Source organism: Aquarana catesbeiana, linkage group LG05, assembly GCF_042186555.1.
Source record: "Aquarana catesbeiana isolate 2022-GZ linkage group LG05, ASM4218655v1, whole genome shotgun sequence".
NCBI classification, from domain to species: Eukaryota; Metazoa; Chordata; class Amphibia; order Anura; family Ranidae; genus Aquarana; species Aquarana catesbeiana.
This window is the reverse complement of record NC_133328.1, coordinates 222,816,991-222,836,928: the sequence shown is the minus strand read 5'-3', so window position 1 is coordinate 222,836,928 and position 19,938 is coordinate 222,816,991. Positions and strand designations below refer to the sequence as shown.

Sequence of the window (19,938 nt, the reverse complement as noted above, 5' to 3'; positions counted from 1 at the left end):
GCAACTTACCCCCACTATCAATTTCCCTCTTACTACTTCTCTTTGAAATACTACCCACGTGAATTCCACCTCCCTCCTCATCCCATTCACAATGTTTCTCCTCTCTACCACCCTTACATCGTTTCTGATATATAGACACACCCATCCCCCTCTTCTACCGTCCCTGTCCTTCCGATACAAGGAATACCCCTAAATATATGCCAGCCAGTCGTATGAGCTTTCAAAACATGTTTCTGTTATTCCCACAAAGTCCTCCTCATGTAATAGAAGCTCCAGCTCCTCCAATTTGTTAGCTAGTCTCCTGGCATTTGTGTATACTCGTCTCAGTGTTGTATGGATGCATATTAATTTCTCCTTAAGTTTTCTCATGCTTTGTTTTTGATTTGAGCACTCATTCACCCCTGGATTGGACGTTCCGGCTATATTATCACTACTGGCTCTACTATTACCCTCTGCTCTTTGCTTACTGCTGACTGTCACTTCTTTTGAACACTGCCCCCCGCACCTAGTTTAAAAGTCCCTCCAACTTTGTGGCCATCTTTCTTCCACATAGAGCTAGCTGCACCATCCACATTAGAGTGCAGCCCCTCCTTATTAAAGAGCTGGTAACCGACTGAGAAGTCAGCCCAGTTCTCCTGAAACCCAAACCACTCTTTCCTACACCAGTTCCTCAGCCACTTGTTTAGTTCCCTAAGCTCCTGCTGCCTCTCTGGTGTGGCTCGAAGCACAATTAGTATTTCCGAGAAAACCACCTTTGAGGTCCTTCTCTTTAATCCAGTGGTCTTCAACCCTGTCCACAGGGCCCACCAACAGGCCAGGTTTGCAAGATAACTGAAATACATCACAGGTGATATAATTTGCTGCTCAGTGATTGATGTATTCTAGCCTGCATCTCCCCAAGGTAATACATAAAACCTGGCCTGTTAATGGGTCCCGAGGACAGGGTTGATGACCACTGCTTTAATCTATTCCCTAAGTCCCTGAAATCATTTTTTAAGAATCTCCACCTTCCTTGCACTTTGTCATTGGTGCCAACGTGTACCATGACAGCTGACAGCTCCTCCCCAGCCCCACCCAATAATCTGTCCAACCGCTCCGCGATGTGCCGAACCCGAGCGCCCGGCAAACAACATACTGTTCAGGGACCACAGTCTTTATGACAGATTGTCCTCTCTGTCCTCCTAATAATTGAGTCGGGCCTCAGCAACCGTGTAAATGTGGTGTTAGTGGGAAAGCAATGCAAAATACTGTTGCAGAGTACCGTATAAGTTGATCCGAATATAAGCCGAGGACCTACTTTTACACACAAAAAAACTGGGAAAACGTACTGACTCGAGTATAAGCCAAGGGTGAGCCTCACTGTGTCCATTGCATGCCTCAGTATATGCCTCTGTGTCCATTGCAGCCTCAGTGTATGCCTCTGTGTCCATTGCAGCCTCAGTGTATGCCTCCTGTTTGTGCCTCAGTGTATGCCTCCTGTTTGTGCCTCAGTGTATGCCTCCTGTTTGTGCCTCAGTGTATGCCTCCTGTTTGTGCCTCAGTGTATGCCTCCTGTTTGTGCCTCAGTGTATGCCTCCTGTTTGTGCCTCAGTGTATGCCTCCTGTTTATGCCTCAGTGTATGCATGGCCGATCTCCCTACCTGATCAGCCGTGTCATGCAGTCAGATGGCAGCCATCCAGTGTTCAAAAGCCGTGCGTCCTCCGTGATAGGCAGAACGCTCAGCCGTGTCATGCAGTCAGACGGCGGCCATCCAGTGTTCAAAAGCCGCGTCTTCTCCTCATCCTCCGTGATAGGCGGAACACTCAGTTTCCCAGCAGTCAGTGTGCAGTGTTCCCCCCATCACGGACATCCTCTCGTTCTCATCTGTGGGATGAGAATGAGAGGACGTCTGTGATAGGCAGAACACTAACTCACTGCGTGTTCCCCTATCACGGACGAGGACGAGGAGGAGGCACGGCTTTTGAACACTGATTGGCTGCCGTCTGACTGCATGACACGGCTGAGTGTTCCGCCTATCTCGGAGGACGAGGAGGAGGCGCGGCTTTTGAACACTGGTCGGCTGCCGTCTGAGCATTACACGGCTGATCAGGTAGGGAGATGGCACTGTGACTCAAGTATAAGCCGAGGGGGGGCACTTTCAGCACAAAAAAAGTGCTGAAAAACTTGGCTTATACTCAAGTATTTACAGTATTAGGTATTTTGTTTGTTTGATATAATTTATTATGATCCCATGAAATATTTTTTTAAATCCCATAGCAGCTATTTTGAATTGTAGTTGTCTTGAGTTATATATTGTACGCTGGCTCAGAGAGACTGAACAATAGTTTTCTGCCAGGCTTTAGGGAAAAAAAAAACAGAATTCAATATATTCTTATTAGTTACTGCAATTTCTTTGGTGGTTTACCAGTGCTTGTTCCATTAGGATCCTTTACAGGTGCAGACTGTTCTAGCAAAATACATTTAAATGATATAAAAATATTAAAGCGGGATTCCGGCCAACAAAAAAAAAATTTTAAAGTCAGCAGCTACAAACACTGTAGCTGCTGACTTTAAATAAGTAGACTTACCTGTCCTGGGTGCCCGCGATGTCAGCCGCCCGAGGCCGACCCGTCCCTCAGCTGTCAGGTCCCGGCACCGCCATCCTAGGTAAGGGAAACAGGCAGTTGAGCCTTGCGGCTTTACTGCCAGTTTCCTAGTGCGCACGCGCGAGCGATCTGTGAATGGCCCCATGGTTTTTTGGGAACACACACCGTTCCCAGAAGGCAACGGGGATGCTCAGCTTGGAGCAGAACACGCCGCTGAATAGGAACAGGCAGATTAGGAAGACTGCCTAGCAACAAGGGTTCAGGTAAGTTTAAAAATTTTTTTTTTTTCAAGTTTTTTTTGATTTTTGGTGCAATTTTTTTTTTTCAGGGTGGCCCTCCACTTTAAAGTGGTCGTAAACTGAACAATTACAAAAACCACTGACGGGCAGGGGTTTTTTTTTATAACAGAGGAGACCCTAGAGGTCTCTTCTGTCATAAATGTCCCTTCTGGCTGTCAGCCGGTAATGTTATCTGAGCTGCACTTGCGCATCTCAGATCACATTTATAGCCCACTCTCTCTGCCATGGCAGTGTAATTCCTGTGCGCATGTGCAGGAGTAACGCTACCTTGTCCCAGCCATTGAAGCGGCTGAAGATACGAAATTCGGAAGGAAGACCAGCTGTAGAGCCCAGGGAAAGGCATGACAGTGCAGTGATAGAGTGCTCCATTTGTATGCAAGTCTGTCATATTGTACTAGTATGCAGTATGTACTAGTATGCTATAACTTAAACCTGCGTGGGGGAGGGGCATTTTTTCCCTTTATTACTAAGACTTTACTACTGCTTTAATAAATAAAAAAAATTGTGAATAGGGATTTTTGTGTGCGTTTAACTGCTTGTGGCACCATTGAAAAGATTTTCCGTCACATCCTATCCTATAAAACACTTTATTAATTAGGGTAAGTTTAAGGAAAAGCTAGATCCTCCTTTTAAGGACAGTGCCCCCATAAGGTTTCTCTTTAATTCAGTAATTTTGTTACCAGAAGAGAAAGTGATAGAAAATGTCTTGATCAGGCTTCAAGCAGCAAAAAAATTCCTGACAGGTGTTGTAACTGTTTCCTATTCATCCAAAATGTTAAATATGAAACCCTGCAATTGCTGCAAGTGCTGTCCGATGTGTTCTATCAGAGGGGCGATTCTCCTGTCAGAACACAATAACACAGTGGGGATATCACTGTAATAACATTGCATAGCTAGTACAGTGAGCTCCTTAGTTTTTTTTTTTTTTCTTTCTTCGTTCAGGTTGAACCAAAAAACCTGCCTGTTTGTACCAGGCTTTGGTAATTCGTATCATTCTACTGGAATTGTTCTGTAATGTTGAAGGCATTTTGCCTCTCTTTCAGATGGCTGCTTTGGATCTAATGAATGTCATGATCTTACCCCAGCATGTATAGCCACATAGGTAACTCAGTCATCCTAATGTGGTGCCTTGAAGTCTAGGCAGGTTTTTAACTATTAAAATTCTGTAGCTAAAAGTCTGACTTGTTTAATAATTATTATGATGAAGGTGAATGCCTTTACCCCGTTTTTAAGGGATGGTTGTTCTAGTTTGAGATAGATGGCCTCCATCACGCCCCTTGTGAACCAATTGTCCAAACTTTTCTGCTCTGTAGGGTTCACCCTCCTATGTTGGGCCACCTTTTTGTTGAGAGGTTGTTTTGTCTACATGATTTTGCATTGCTCAGACTGAGTAGATCAAGTTACATTACTTGTGTTTGGGTGCTTGGTCTTTAGGATGTACAAACCTCTGTCTCTCACAGTATTTGAATGTGACTAACTGATACTAACTATGTCATTACCTGGATAAATACAAACCTTCACAGACCTCAATTAGGTATTTTTATAAAATTGCCAAATACGTTTACTTAGGTATAGTGTCTTAAGTCTGTGTACCATCATACCAAGAAAACATGGCACTAAATCACTATTTCTAGTTTTTTATGCTTACATTACTAATGACTATTTAATAAACTGTTTATACTAATCTCTATAGACATGTGTAATCCAGCAAGAATACTAACTTTCTTTGCCTCTGTTAACCACACTAAGTTTTTTTTCTCCCTGGCTTTGTAGTTTACACCACCTCGCGTTGGTATCTTCTGAGTCATTCCAAGCTTAGTTAGCATGCGGGTGAGTCAACAATTGTATTTTGTTCAAGTTCTTCCTCATTACGTTGGGCCTTCTTTGTACATTGCTTGGCTTTCTATGTGCCTTTGAAAACCAGCAAAGTTCCTTGATTAAGACACTTTTTTGTGTCTGCTTGACTTTCTTTCTCGTACATCATGGGACACAGAACCTCAGTAATTACTGATGGATTATATAGGGTATCACTAGGTGATTGGACACTGGCACACCCTAGACAGGAAGTTCAACCCCCTATATAATCCCTCCCATTACTGGGAATACCTCATTTTTTTCGCCAGTGTCTTAGGTGTTGGTCACAAGTAAAGATGTGCTATGCTGAGCTCCAAAGGAATATCCTATACTGGGGCAAGCCATGCAACCGGATCCATTCAAAGTGTCTTTTCCAGGCCGAATTGGATGGTACCCGGACCTTGTGTCCGAAGAAACAAGGTTTTACCTGTAACGCTTCTCTTTTTAGAGAGCTGGACCCCGGGATCCAGTATTTTGTTTTTTTTCAGCCACATCCCTGGCAGGGTGCTTTACGGGCACAGAACTGCAGATCCCCCTATTCAAGGGGGCCCCAGTCTCTGAAGGTTTTTCAAACGGAGCCCACCATGAGAGGTGAAGATTGGGTCTGTTATACAGAACCCTGAAGCTGGATAAGGTAAGGGAGACTCCTCAAGAATTTTTTAATTCTAGTAGGTTTTCTCCTATAAGTAAATGTATGCTATGCCTATAGTCACCACCGGGGGCTGTCAAGAGCACATACCTTTCATGCCTGTTCCGTCTGTCTCAGTGTCCACGCTGTACGCTCCTCCAGCCATGCTCCAGATGGGATGTGGGTAAGGGGGCTTCTTTCCTTCAGGAATTCTCCCCCCATGGCTTAGGGGGAGGCGGGGCGAGCCTTAGCAAGGAGCGGTAGTATACCGCGCCGCCACCGCCATTTTCGGCAGGTTTCCATCCACCGGCCCTTCTCTCTCCTCCGCCCCAGCCACCCATCCATGCTTGTCCCAAGGATCGGAACCTCGGCTCGCACGGGAAAGCACACATTTTTGAAAAAATGAGGGGGGCGGGAGGGGGGACGGAGTGTTAACGCGACGTCCGGCATGATTAGACGCCCACATCGCTGGTTACACAAGCTATAAAGTGCACTCTCAGGTGCACGCAGCTTATGGAGGGACACAGAGCTGACAGGTGCACGTGAGTATGGGACACAGGCATTTTCCAGGCAGCATTTACTTAGGCACCAGACTGGGCATTGGTAGCAGCGGCAGTTGCTGAACTACATCACTCAGCAGTCAGTGCATTTTTGTGGTACCTCTACCTTTGTTGCTTGGCACTATGGGTAGAAGAAGTACAAATACCCTGAAAAATAGGGGTTCTAAGGGATCTCCCTCAGCCTCTGAGGACCCCCCCTCTGCAGCACCTACCCCCCTGAAGGACCTGGGGAAGCTAGCCAGGGCGAGCCGTCGGGGTCAGGGGCTGCAACTGCTTCTGGCACTTCAACCCCTGTATACATTACGCAGGAGGTTTTTCCTCAACCATTAATGGATTAGAGGACTAGTGGCCTTAATCACATCTTCACTCTGTGGAAGAAAACGCACTAGGTCCCCCTCTGCCACCCAGGACCCTCAAACAGGGGAACTCTGGAGAAAAAGGAGAGGAATCCCTCTCAGAGGACCGGGATGAGACGGATTCCTCTTCTGAGGAATCAAGTGGAGAAGGGCCCTCTTCAGCTTCCCAGGATGAGAAGGAGGTGTTAGTGCAAATTCTTGCTGGATTGGTCCGCTCCACATTCAAGTTACCCGTATCTGAGTCAGTTAAAGAACCCTCCTCTTGTTTGGGTTCACTGAAGCCTCCTCAAACTACACATGCCTTTCCTGTTCATAGTTTACTGGAAAAGCTTATTTATTCTGAGTGGGATCTCCCAGATAAACATTTTTTTCCGCCTAAAAAGATTGCAACACTTTATCTATGGAGGAAAAATTTACAAATATGTGGGGTATACCGGCAATTGACGCCGCCATTTCCTCCGTAAATAAAAGTCTGACTTGCCCTGTCGACAACGCTCAGATGCTTAGGGATCCAACTGATAAAAAATTGGAATTCCTGTTAAAATGTTTTCTCCTTGGCAAGTTCAGTGGCTCAACCTGCAGTGGCAGCAATCATAGTCTGTCAATACTTGAGAGACCATGTTAAACAGGTCCTCAAAGTTTTACCTGAACAGCAAGCCTGTGGTTTTGCCAACCTACCAGTGGCTTTGTGTTTTGCTGTTGAAGCAATCAGAGATTCTATCATCCAAACCTCTCGCCTTACGCTTGGGTTGGTGCATATGCGTAGAATCTCATGGTTGAAAAATTGGTCACCCGAATCACCATGTAAGAAGCTTCTGGCTGGATTTTCCTTTCATGGTGCAAGGCTGTTCGGAGAGGATTTGGACAATTATATCCAAAAGATCTCTAGTGGGAAAAGCACACTCTTACCAGTTAAGAAAAGGAGTAATAGTCCCTCTTTTAAACGGGCTCTGTCCCCAGTGCCAGGATCATCAGCCTCCAGGCAGTCGCGAAGGCCTCCTCCATCAGCCTCAAGAAATAAATCTCAGAGTCGACCCCAGGGACGAAAGAATTCCTGGGGAGGAAGCCTACTAGACAAGACGCTAAAGCTTCTTTATGAAGGAGCGCCCCCGCTCGCTCGGGTGGGAGGGAAGACTGCTACAGTTCTCAAGGCTCTGGCAGGAGGATTTCCAGGACATTAACTCTAGGTTACAAACTAGAGTTCCGAGAATTCCCCTCTCCTCATTTCCTCAGATCAAATGTTCCCAGAGACCCAGAGAAAAAGAAGTCTCTCTTTCTAGCATTGGAGCGACTATTGTCGCAAAAAGTTATTGTGGTTGTTCCCACGGAAGAGCAGGGATTGGGGTTTTATTCAAACCTTTTCACAGTTCCAAAACCAAATGGAGATGTCAGACCCATTCTAGATCTAAAGAATCTAAACCGATTCCTAAAGATTCGGTCCTTTCGCATGGAATCAATCCGATCTGTAGTCTCCATCCTACAAGGAGGAGAACTTCTGGTGTCAATAGACATCAAGGATGCGTACTTGCATGTACCTATTTTCCCTGCTCATCAAAAGTACTTGCGTTTTGAAGTAGAAAAACGCCACTTTCAGTTTATAGCTCTGCTTTTCGGGCTATCTACTGCACCTCGGGTGTTTACAAAGATCTTGGCTCCTCCTCTGGCCAGATTAAGGGCCCAAGGTATAACAGTAATAGCATAAATATACTACCTGCTCTCGATAGACCAGTCAGTAGCCCGCCTGGACCAGAACTTGGTCACCACAGTCAGCTACCTGGAATACCTAGGTTGGATTCTCAACTTAGAGAAGCCTTCTTTAAAACCAGTAAGAAGACTAGAGTATTTGGGCCTGGTCATAGATACAAGCCAGAAGAAGGTATTTTTACCCCAGGAAAGATCAGTGCCATAACGGAAATGATTCAGGTAGTCAGGGCAAAGAAGGGTCCCTCTATTTGCCTTTGTATGAGGCTGCTGGGAAAGATGGTGGCTTCATTCGAAGCATTTCCCTATGCTCAGTTTCATTCGAGACTGCTGCAACACAGTATCCTGTCTGCCTGGAACAAGAAAGTGCAGGTGTTAGATTTTCCAATGCGTCTGTCTCCTACAGTGCGTCAGAGCCTCAGTTGGTGGTTAATACCCGAAAATCAGCAAAAAGAAAAATTCCTTTTTACCAGTTACCTGGACAGTGGTAACAATGGATGCCAGTCTTTCGGGTTGGGGAGCAGTTTTGGAACAGTCAACTGTCCAAGGGAGATGGTCCAAAACCGAGAGGACCTTACCCATCAACGTTCTGGAGATCTGTGTGGCGTATCTAGCCCTAAATGCCTGGACACTCAGGCTACAGGGTTGCCTTGCCAGGATCCAGTCCGACAGTGCCACAGCAGTGGCTTATATCAATCACCAAGGGGGCACCAGGAGTTGTGCAGCTCAGGGACAAGTGAACCAGATTTTAATCTGGGCAGAAAAGCATGTGCCATGCATATCGGCAATTTTCATTCCGGGGATAGAGAACTGGCAGGCGGACTACTTGAGTCGCCAGTGGTTAGTCCCAGGGGAATGGTCTTTTCACCCCGACGTCTTCTTGGCCATATGCCAAAGATGGGGGGTTCCGGATGTAGATCTGTTTGCATCCAGATTCAGCAACAAGATCGACAAGTTTGTGGCAAGAACAAAGGATCCTCTTGCATGCGGGACAGATGCGTTGGTGACCCCGTGGCATTGGTTCTCACTGATTTATGCATTCCCTCCTATTCTGCTACTGCCATGACTTCTTCGCAGGATCAGGCAGGAAAAGAAGTCAGTACTTCTGGTGGCCCCAGCTTGGCCCAGAAGAGCTCGGTATGCAGAAATAGTAAAAATGACAGTGAGTTCCCCGTGGACCCTACCGTCACGTCCAGACATGTTATCCCAAGGTCCAGTGTTCCATCCTGCCTTACAGATGCTAAATTTGACGGTTTGGCTATTGAAACCCACGTTCTGAAGAGTCGTGAGCTTTCAGGTCCTGTGATCTCTACCTTGATCAATGCAAAGAAGCCAGCTTCCAGAATGATTTACCATAGAGTCTGGAAAACTTATGTCTCCTGGTGTGAATTCAGGGGCTGGCATCCCAGAAAATATGTCATAGGTAGAATTCTTGACTTTCTTCAAATGGGATTAGAAATAAAGCTGGTCTTGAGTACCATCAAGGGCCAGGTCTCGGCCTTGTCAGTATTATTTCAACGGCCACTTGCTTTGCATTCTTTGGTCCGAAGCTTTATGCAGGGGGTAACGCGTCTTAATCCTCGGGTTAAGGCGCCCCTAAACCCCTGGGACTTGAATTTGGTTCTGCAAGTTTTACAGAAACAGCCTTTTGAACCAATACGTCAAATTCCCTTGGTCCTGTTGACAAAGAAGTTAATTTTTCTGGTAGCTATTTCTTCTGCTAGAAGAGTATCAGAATTAGCAGCTCTTTCCTGTAAAGAGCCTTATGTAATCATGCACAAGGATAGAGTGGTATTGCGCCCTCATCCTAGCTTTCTTCCGAAGGTGGTTTCAGATTTTCATCTAAACCAAGATATTGTTCTGCCTTCCTTTTTTCCAGATCCCTGTTCTATGGAAGAAAGGTCACTACATTCTTTGGATGTAGTGAGAGCAGTCAAAGCCTATCTGGAAGCAACTGCTCAAATTCGCAAAACGGATGTTTTGTTTGTATTGCCAGAAGGTCCTAATAGAGGACAGGCAGCGTCGAAATCTAGCATTTCCAAATGGATTTGGCAAGTGATTGTTCAAGCTTATGGTTTAAAACAGAAAATGCCGCTTTTTCAAATCAAGGCGCACTCCTCAAGGGCTGTTAGTGCTTTGTGGGCAGTGCATCACCAAGCCTCTATGGCTCAAATCTGTAAGGCCGCAACCTGGTCTTCAATCCATACATTCACCAGATTTTATCAGGTGGATTTAAGAAGGCATGAGGATATCGCCTTTGGGCGTAGTGTGCTGCAGCCAGCGGTACGAGGTCCTCCGGTCTGATTACACCCTACTTTGTTGTGGTTCCCCTCCCCTCAGATAGCATTGCTTTGGGACATCCCATCAGTAATTACTGAGGCTCTGTGTCCCATGATGTATGAGAAAGAAAATAGGATTTTTATAACCGCTTACCTGTAAAATCCTTTTCTTTTGAGGTACATCACGGGACACAGAGGTCCCACCCCTCTTCTAATACACTTATATTGCTTTGCTAGAAAACTGAGGTATTCCCAGTAATGGGAGGGATTATATAGGGGGTTGAACTTCCTGTCTAGGGTGTGCCAGTGTCCAATCACCTAGTGATACCCTATATAACCCATCAGTAATTACTGAGGTTCTGTGTCCCGTGATGTACCTCAAAAGAAAAGGATTTTACAGGTAAGTTGTTATAAAAATCCAATTTTTTTTGTTCCATAGCAGCCTGACAACCATTGCATTGTGTATGCAATGTCATACATCCAGTACACAAAGTACACCTTTTGTTTTTTTTCTGTGTCTTTTACAAAGAAAAGAGGTAGTTCCTGTAAAGATAAAAGTTGGAGTATTTAGATTTAAGACAGGTATTGTGATACCACATTGTTATGGTAATCTGTGTGATAAAACTAAAAAGTTAAATCAAATTGGATTACACTGGCAGTGAAGGAACATGAAAGTATTAAGGCCAGTTTGCCATCACTGGATATGCTTGTTTATGGTGAGAAACTTGAGACTATAGCCGCCGGCAGTAATCGCATGTGAAAAACTTCACAGGCTGGTTGTACCAAAGTTAATCAATTGATCGACTTGGGTACTACAAGCCTGCTTTTAAATGGATCGAAATTCAGCTGGTCCCTGCTGAGCCAGACGAATTTCAATCCATGTACGGCTAGCTTAAGACGGGAAGTGTTTTACTGGCAGGGTCACCTGGTGAAATAAAGGGATTAAAGCCTAAAAAAACTAATGCAGCCACCACATCTAAGAACTGGTAAGCTACAATATATTTTTAGGTTTAATACCAATTTAAGAGACTGACACCTTGCCCATTCAGGGCATAGTGACAGATTCTCTTAAAACCCCCCTCCAACATGCTGAAGCTGCGTTCCCACACCACTCCTTTGCTCCATCAGAAATTATCTTCTCCTTACAGGTATAGGAGAGCATGAGGCTTCCCCTTTCCCAGGATGCAGTGCTTGGACCGGAGCAATAACAAAACACTCAGTTGAAGAAGAGTGGGAAATGATTAACCCTTTAAGCTCCACGTCAGATATGTTAGAGCTAACAGACAGTGTTTGGACTTATGACTGAGGAACAAAGCAGAAAGTATCAGTGGGGTGGGCATCTCTATATGGGTCACATTTGTGGAGCCTGCACATTCAAAAACAAATCAGAAATGGCAGCTGCCCTATTTCTGTTTTGACATGTTTTTTTTACGTACTAGTTGCCATTTTAGATTGGATAGCAGTCTTTTTTCTTTTCCTGGTGGTGTTTTTATTTAGTATCTGCTTTAGGTGGCTGTTCAGCAATCATCTTAAAGCTGAATCTTTGGGTTAAAATTTTATGAATGCATCTTAACCTGCAAAAAATGAAATCTTTATCTGGCTGAGCAAAAGGTACAGATGCAAAATTTTATAGGTGCAAAAGCTGCACATCTCCAAATCATAAACCACTTGACCCACTCGGGGAGATAGGAATGACAAGATTAATGTGATTTTCAGTAGTGTGCTAGTGAATGTGGAGCCTAAAAACAGAAACAATAACCAAGTAGCAACCCCGGTAATGAATGCTAACCTCCCTATATTCTTAAGTTTGCAATTCCTTGTTTGGGTGGGACGTTTTTTAGGCATTCTACCTATTTACACATCTAGATCTATAAAATGTATTTTATGAGAAACATGTTAAAATAACACATCAATAGACACAGAAGCAAGACTCTGAGCGGGCCTGCAGGGTGTCCTGAAGGAGAGCGCTTCTCCGGCAGGGCACTCGAGAAGAGGAAGAGCTATCAGCGCTGCTGAGGGAGCCCAGAAGAGGAGGGTCGGGGCCACTCTGTACTTAACCAACTGCACAGTGGAGGTAAGTATGATATGTTTGTAATTAAAAAAAAAAAAAAGAGAGAACCTTTAGTAACCCTTTAACTATTACCAGCTCTTCTGTTATATGAAATATATATTTTTTATATATGCAATGATCCAAAAGAGAAATATATCGATCTGGATGACCATATTTTAAAAAGGACATTATTTTTGTTTTTATTTTTGATTATTTTGATATATAAAAAATATAATTCGTATAATTGTTCCTAATCCAGTTTTAGTTTCTTCCTCAGACTGAATGTTTTGTAAAGATAAGTTTTATGTAGGCCATCATATTTACTTTTTTATTTTAGTAGCCAAAATATGCTTTCATTTTATGATTTTCAGTATTAAGACCAAACAGATAATCCCTGAAAGTGATGGTTGAGTGATTACACCAATATAAAATGGAGAGAAATATTTGGGGAATATGGCTTTTAGGTGAAAATTTAGGGAAGACCTCCATTTTTTAAACAAAGCAGGCAATCAAAGCCGATCATCAGTCATACCTAAAAAAAATATACCCAAATTAGTTCTGAAGCCGACAACTCTTTGTGTGGATGTAACAGTAAAAAAAATGAATGCAAGATAACAGTTTTGTAGGAAGTAAATTACACTAAGACTCCTTTCACACTGAGGAGTTTTTCAGGTACTACAGCGCTAAAAATAGCGCCTGAAAAAAGCCTCAGCTGCAAACCCAGTGTGAAAGTGCTTTCACACTGGGGCGCTGCGCTGGCAGGGCGTCAGAAAAAGTCCTGCCAGCAGCTTCTTTGCAGTGGTGTAGGAGCGATGAATACACCGCTCCTAACCCCGTTAAAACCGCCCCGCTAGCGGCCGAATAGCGCTGCTAAAGCGACAGTAAAGCGGCGCTAAAAATAGCGTCACTTTACCGTTGATGCCCAGGGTGGCTCAGTGTGAAAGGGGGTCTAAGGGATCTATAGTATTTGTAACATTTTTTTCACACAAGATTGACACAACTTTCCCCAGGTTCTAAATATTTTCCTAATTGCAAAATATGGGAATGCTGGAATTTATGTGACCTTTATGTGAATATATTTATAAATAGGTCCCTTGGTGTGAAAAATCTGAAAAGATCATTTACAGAGACACAGTTGTCTTTCTTTCTTTGGAGTTTTTCCAATCTGCTGATGAATTCACATATCAGTAATTACTTGTCTCATCACAGTCCTCACTTTTTGACCTTGTCAGTTCTTGTACTTTTTATACCCCTTGTGGACTAGAGCAATTTTTACTATTCCGCCCGTTATCGGCCTGTTTATTCAATGATAACTTTGTTTTAATTTAGGTTAATTAAGTAATACATACATTTTTTTGGGGACAAGCAAAGGTTTTTTTTTGGCAATATTGTATTGCAAAAATTATTTCTATACAATCTAGGGACAAAAAAAGGCAAAAATAAAAGGTTTTCAAAAAATATTTTTGTTCTATTTTGTCCAGTGTTCATTTTAAAATAGTTACTGTAGATAAAAACTATACTTCTTTTATAATTTGTTTTGTATATATTGAACCTAAAATGATGATTTGGTACAAACCATGACAAAGATCTATGCAAATTAATAAAAGACATTGTTTTTCAGTCTTGTGCATTTTTTTTTTTTTTTTTGCTCACAACCAAAAAACCCAAAATTAATTAAATCAATTAAACAATAGCCGTATAAACTAAAGGATTTAAAGGTATGCATTTATAATTGTCTACACAATGAGAAGTCATGATTATAAAGTCTTATGTACCTATCACTGCATTTTACATTGCCATGTTTCTGTGGAATCAATAGTGGAAGAAACCAAGGTCGGGGGGGATGAAAAAACTACAGAATGTGCACCTCTTGAATAAAAAGCTTGACAAAGAGGTAGCCGAATGCAGAAATTCTGGTCAGTTAGTCTGGTGTTCCAGTTGATATAGGTGTGGGTTTGACTTAATGTGTCACATAAAGAATGTTTGGAAATTGTATTTCTCATACAACGGTAAAGGATTTTGTATTTTTACAATCCTCAAACAGGTGTCTCCCCAACAACTAAGGGACTGCAAGCCACTTTTTCAAATTAGAATAATTTGTATTTGATTCTTCCATGTCAAATACACATCGTTTGTGATAGGATTTACCTTAAATGAAACCATACCACGAAAAAAAATACTGTCCATCTTCAGTGTTTATTTGCTAAATGCTACCTTTACTGCACTACTAAAAGACTGTTCTGTGGATAAAGTAGAGTAAGGTCTGGGAAATTTATACAGTGGAATGGTTTGAGACAAAAACACCATAATAAGACCTTAACCCAAGTGTAAACCATGTTTTTCTGTCTATTACTTTGTTTAAAGCAAGACTGTGGTGGGGAAATGATGAATAAAAGCTTGGTTGATAAATTTATTTTGCTAACAAATCTAACTTTTCTTTTTTTTTCTTGCAGTCTTGGCTGAGACCTTCCTCCTAATGCTGCTTTGAAGACCCTGCTTCCTCTAGATTTGTCAGCATTAAATTCTTACAACTGATGGAATGAAATGAAAGTCAAATCTAATAGGTTTTAGCAATCAAAAACTCTTACCATTAACTGCCTTGAGTTGAGCTGATGCTACATAGTGACCATTTTGTCACTATTTTTTTTAATCATCTTTCTTCTTATAAAAGGAGTGTTCTGTACAATAACTGTTTGAAAATGGACAAAATTATTTATTATGTATGAGAAATGGTTTATTTAAACGTGACTTGCATAACAAATAAGTAAGCACTTGCATGAAAAATGCTACCATTGCTAACCTATTAATGTCTAACATATGCTCACTTAAAGACACCTTTAACTGGTTGCATATACCTTTTTATTCATGTCAACCTCTTCTTGATTTAGAGACCCTACACCCAGACACGTGCTTCAATGTGACAGGTCCTAAAGAGGAACTGAACTCTGGAAGTTATGCCCAAAAAAGGCAGGCGGAGAGCAAATAACTAGTCGTCAATATTGCCTGTGGTCTCCCTGCACTGTTATTTTTCAGGTGGAATTATGGGGAAAAGAAGGTTCATTTTTAGAGTACTGCTTAACACACACAAATAACATTTCTAAATGCTTCCTACAACATGGCAACCTTTACTGTTTGAGTTCCGATTTTTATCTTGCAACCCCTACCAAGAGCTGGAGCGCACCCCATATTCTCACATTTCATAGCACTCTACTTTTCTACTCCTACTCTTCTTGTTTGCTAAAGCGTGTTTTGGACTGTGGGGTATTGCAATTGAGGCTGCAAATGACAATACTACTGTATTTTCCTGTCTTTGGAAATCTTCAAGGTGTGCAAGAGAGTTTATTACATTAAAATGTATGTGCAGGTACCTCAAAGTTCCTGCTATCTGATGTACTTTTAGACATTAACAGTTTAGCAAAAATTGATCTATGTGAAGTGCAGGTACTGTGTATAAAATAGAAATTATCCTTGAGAATTATCGTTATACTGTTTATCTACTATTTTAGTGTTGAATCAGGGGAGCCTACACCAAATTTTGAATTTTCAGAATGCTTCTGCACTTCTATCATTGCATCAAGCCTGCAAAGATCAGCTCAATTTATATTAAACCAGCTACTCCCTATCACCCTCCACCTGAAATCAAAATGTATTGGTTTTTTTGCTAGAGGTCTAGCGCTGAAACTGAGAACACTGGTAAACTTATTCACGGAAGAACCTATTTTAATCTAAATTGATCCCAAAATCGAAACCTTGTGCAATATCGGGAAAATGGCAAACCCATGTGTGGGAACAAAAAAATTTCTGTTTAAGGGCTTATTCACACCAGCAGGCCATGTTATACCGTGGCCTCTGTATGCGCTGTAAAGGGAGCAAGGCGATGATCTGACTACAATGCATTGCAATGCTTACTTTTTTTTGTAACGTTATCAAAATATTACAAACTGACATTTCATGCATTTTTATGCATTTGGTGGTACGACATGAACACACATAGCACATGGCAAATGTGGAAGCCTCTGTGTCATTCATAACTATGCAATGTTGGAGGTTGACACAGTATGGGTCATGCTGACTGCCAGTCATCTTAAAGCAAACCTGTGACAGACTTGGGCAATTCAAACTGAGTGTACAACATAAAAATTCATAATCAGTGTTTCTCTTAAAGTGGTGGTGAACTCAAAAATAAAAATGTATTACCGTATATACTCGAGTATAAGCCAAGTTTTTTTAGCACATTTTTTGTGCTGAAAGTGCCCCCCTCGGCTTATACTCGAGTCAAGCACTTTTCTGCTGCAAAAAATGTCATTTTCCAAACCGAATTTGGGGCCCCGTAGCTCGGGGCCACTTAGTGCTAGGAACCCCAAATTTAGTGTGCAAACCCAGTGGAACTAGTACCACAACATATCCAAAGCTGGTGTTCCTAGCACTAAGTGGCCCCAAGATATGGGGCCCCAAATTTGGTTCGGAAAATGTCATTCTCTGCTGCAGAAAAGTGCTTGACATATTCTGAAGCAATTTTTTGGGGCCCTGTATCTGGGGGCCACTTGGTGCTAGGAACTCCAGCTTTGGATATATATGCTAATTCCACCAGCTTTGTACACCAAATTTGGGATTCCTAGCACGAAGTGGCCCCGAGATACGGGGCTCCAAATTCGGTCAACTGTGTCCATCTGCAGCAATGTCATTACGGGACCCTTTGGGTCCAGAGACCCCAAATTTTGGCTGCAGCTAGGGGGCATCTAGGAACCCTTAACTACCGAAGTTCAGGGGACCTATGGCTGCAAATGGGCATTGTTGACCCTCTTTTCCACTTACAGCAGCTGCGCATTTCTCACCCATACTTATACTCGAGTCAATACGTTTTCCCAGTTTTTTGTGGTAAAATTAGGTGACCCGGCTTATATTCGGGTCGACTTATACTCGAGTATATACGGTATATTGCAGCTTAGATGTGGTGGTTGCATTAGTTTCTTTCTTTTTTTTTTTTTCAGGATTGTTTGGATTTTTATCTGGTGACCCAGCCAATAAGTCTGTTACTTTTCAAATTCCTTTAACAGACCAATGTCTCCAGCAAAAGTGGCAATTAAAGGGTTAGGACTGGTTCACACTACAATTTCTGCGTTCTGGATGTGTTAAAGCATGCACATTTTTGGGGCGTTTTTGATGCGTTCTGGTGCGGGGTTTTTTTCCTCTTTTTTTTTTTCTTCATCTCAATTCAGGACATGTGCGTTCTGGTGCATTTTTAATGCGTTCCGGTGTGATTTTGATGCCTTTTGCCACGTTCCATCCAGAAAAAATGCAGCATGTTCTATTTTTGTTGACTGCCCTGGAACACACTGCACTGGTGTGAACTAGGGCCATTGGAATACATGGAAAAAACAGTGAATGCGTTTTTGATGCAGATTAAAAATGCACTGGACTGCAACTGGTGTGAACCAGCTTGAAGACCAACCATTTAACACTGATGGGTGCTTACAATGAACATTTTTTAATAATTCATGTAAAACCTTTATCCTAAAAGGAAAAATAGAACTGTTGCTGTAACTGCTCAGTTACAGTTCAGCTTCAATATGTTAGTCATGTCCATCGAAATCCGCTAGTACATCTAATGCCGCATGCACACGGCCCAACTTGCCAATGTTCTAAACTCCGTCAACATTTCCGATGGAAAGATCTAGCACATGTTCTATATCTGAGTCCATCGGAAATGCCAACAGAAAAAGTCAGATGGGGCATACACACGGTTGGAATGTCCGACCAAAAGCTCCCATTGGATTTTTTCTGCCGGGAAGTCCAGCCGTGTGTACGCGACATTACACTGCCCTCTGTCCAGATGGACAATGCTGCTGTCCAAGAGTGGTTCTGTTGATCCTCCATTCAAAGTGGAAACAACCTGACCGGAAGTGTCTGTATCACCAGGTGAAAAAACGGAAGCAAGTCCACAAAAAAACTAATGTAGCAATTTTCTTTTTTGGGTTTATTACTACTTTACATGAAAATAATCAGTGGATCCAGCGATATGGCCAGCTGATGTTATATTGAAAACTCAAATTTCTTTGAAAAATTTGAGCTTTGCCCTACCCCTTCCAGTTCCTAAACCTTCCTTATTAGTCAATTTGGCTGCTAATCATATTTGACCAGTATGGTTGTATATGAGTTTGAGTTTTATAGCAGTAGTTTAGCTGCTCAGCACTTCAGCTACCTATATCTTTGTAACTGCTCATCATTTCGACTTGCACCTTTTACAGAAAATAACATTTGCTTGTGTATTTTAGTAATTTACTCATTTTGAACAGTCTAGGTTTGTAACATGTTTATTTTAATAGTATATGTGCAAAAAATAAGCATGGTGTGTGTGGTTTATAAGATCGGCTAATTTGTGTATTACATATAATAATTTGTGTATGCAATGCAAAATGCCCATAAGCCCTCTAGATTTTGGCTTACTGTATAGGTATTTTTTTTTTTTTTTTTTTTTACATTTTGGGTAGAGGAAGAGTTGCATTTTCTGTCCAGATTCTATTTATTTCTGTGACCACTCTGGGGAGATTTCTCGCCTATATTATGACCAGTTCTGTTGCCGCATGGATGGCAATAGAACATTCCTCATGCTACTAAAAATGTGGGTTTGTTTTGTGTCCCCATTAGAGAGATTTCCCATCGCACAAAACCTGACAGCTATTTGCTTCTATCCATAGAAGAAGAATAAAACTTTTGCCTGGAGCTGTGCTTTTAAATTACTTGATGGCTACAATGGGCATATTGTGCTCATCAGTTTTTTGTTTTTTTGGTTTTTTTTTTTGACAAAGAAAAAAAAAATTATGCTACTTTTTTGTACAGTACTCCTAGCTGTTTAAAAGCAGGTTCAAGTAAAATAACACTAACCTTGTGTACAACCACTGCATCACTGATTTTGTCAACAGGAGTATTTCTGATTTTTTACCCTGCTGAAGATCAATTTCTACTTCCTGAAAACGTGCCCACATTTTAGATTGTTTTGAGTTCATAGAAATGTTTTCAAACTTGTTTTCTTTGTTTCGCTACATTTTAAGCCTGTGGTTTTCATTCTGTGTGAATTAATTGTGCAATACTGTAGTAGGGAAGGAATTGTGGTTCATTTTTCTATAGATCATTTTCTTGCTGTGCTTATCTTTGATTCTCTTTGCTATGGGCCAGTTCTTCAAACTTTCATCTATGATGGAAGATTCTAAAATCGGAGTAACTCACTGGGTTCCTCTTAGCTTTTGTACGTATATTTTCCAGATTGAATATACAACTGTACATTGTAAATAGTCAATAAATGAATGTATTATAATGCGGTTTTGTGATGGCCTCAATGTTAATCCTAAAAATGGAGGAAAATAAATTTTATTTACTAAATACAATTTGTTTTTGTTCCTTTCTTTAATGTATTTGGAACAGAATAAGTTATATACTGTAGCTTGCCGGGGGAGGGGGGGGCTGGTGTCACAGTTTGCCATCTTTGCCCTGGGAACTGGATGACATTTTCCCGGCAATGTGCCCACAGCAAAATGTATCTCCCCTGTTGCATTTGGTGGGCAGTACCACCGCTGAACATGACAAGGTTAAAACGGGTGTTGAGGATGCATCATCGCCTCCTCACT

At 42.0% G+C, this 19,938-nt stretch overlaps 1 protein-coding gene across 7 annotated transcripts in view; it reads left to right on the top strand.

The window, feature by feature from the left end:
* GOLGA4 (golgin A4) overlaps nt 1–19,698 on the top strand; it is a 267,321-nt gene extending 247,623 nt beyond the window's left edge. For 6 of the 7 annotated variants that reach the window (XM_073630579.1, XM_073630577.1, XM_073630572.1 and 3 more), the window contains 2 exons: nt 4,659–4,715; nt 14,767–19,698. In XM_073630579.1, the coding sequence (XP_073486680.1) occupies nt 4,659–4,688 (30 nt within the window). In that variant the 3' untranslated portion in view covers nt 4,689–4,715; nt 14,767–19,698. The remainder of the gene's footprint in view (nt 1–4,658; nt 4,716–14,766) is intronic. The other variant, XM_073630578.1, reaches the window with a different exon arrangement.
* Nucleotides 19,699–19,938: the final 240 nt, after the last annotated feature.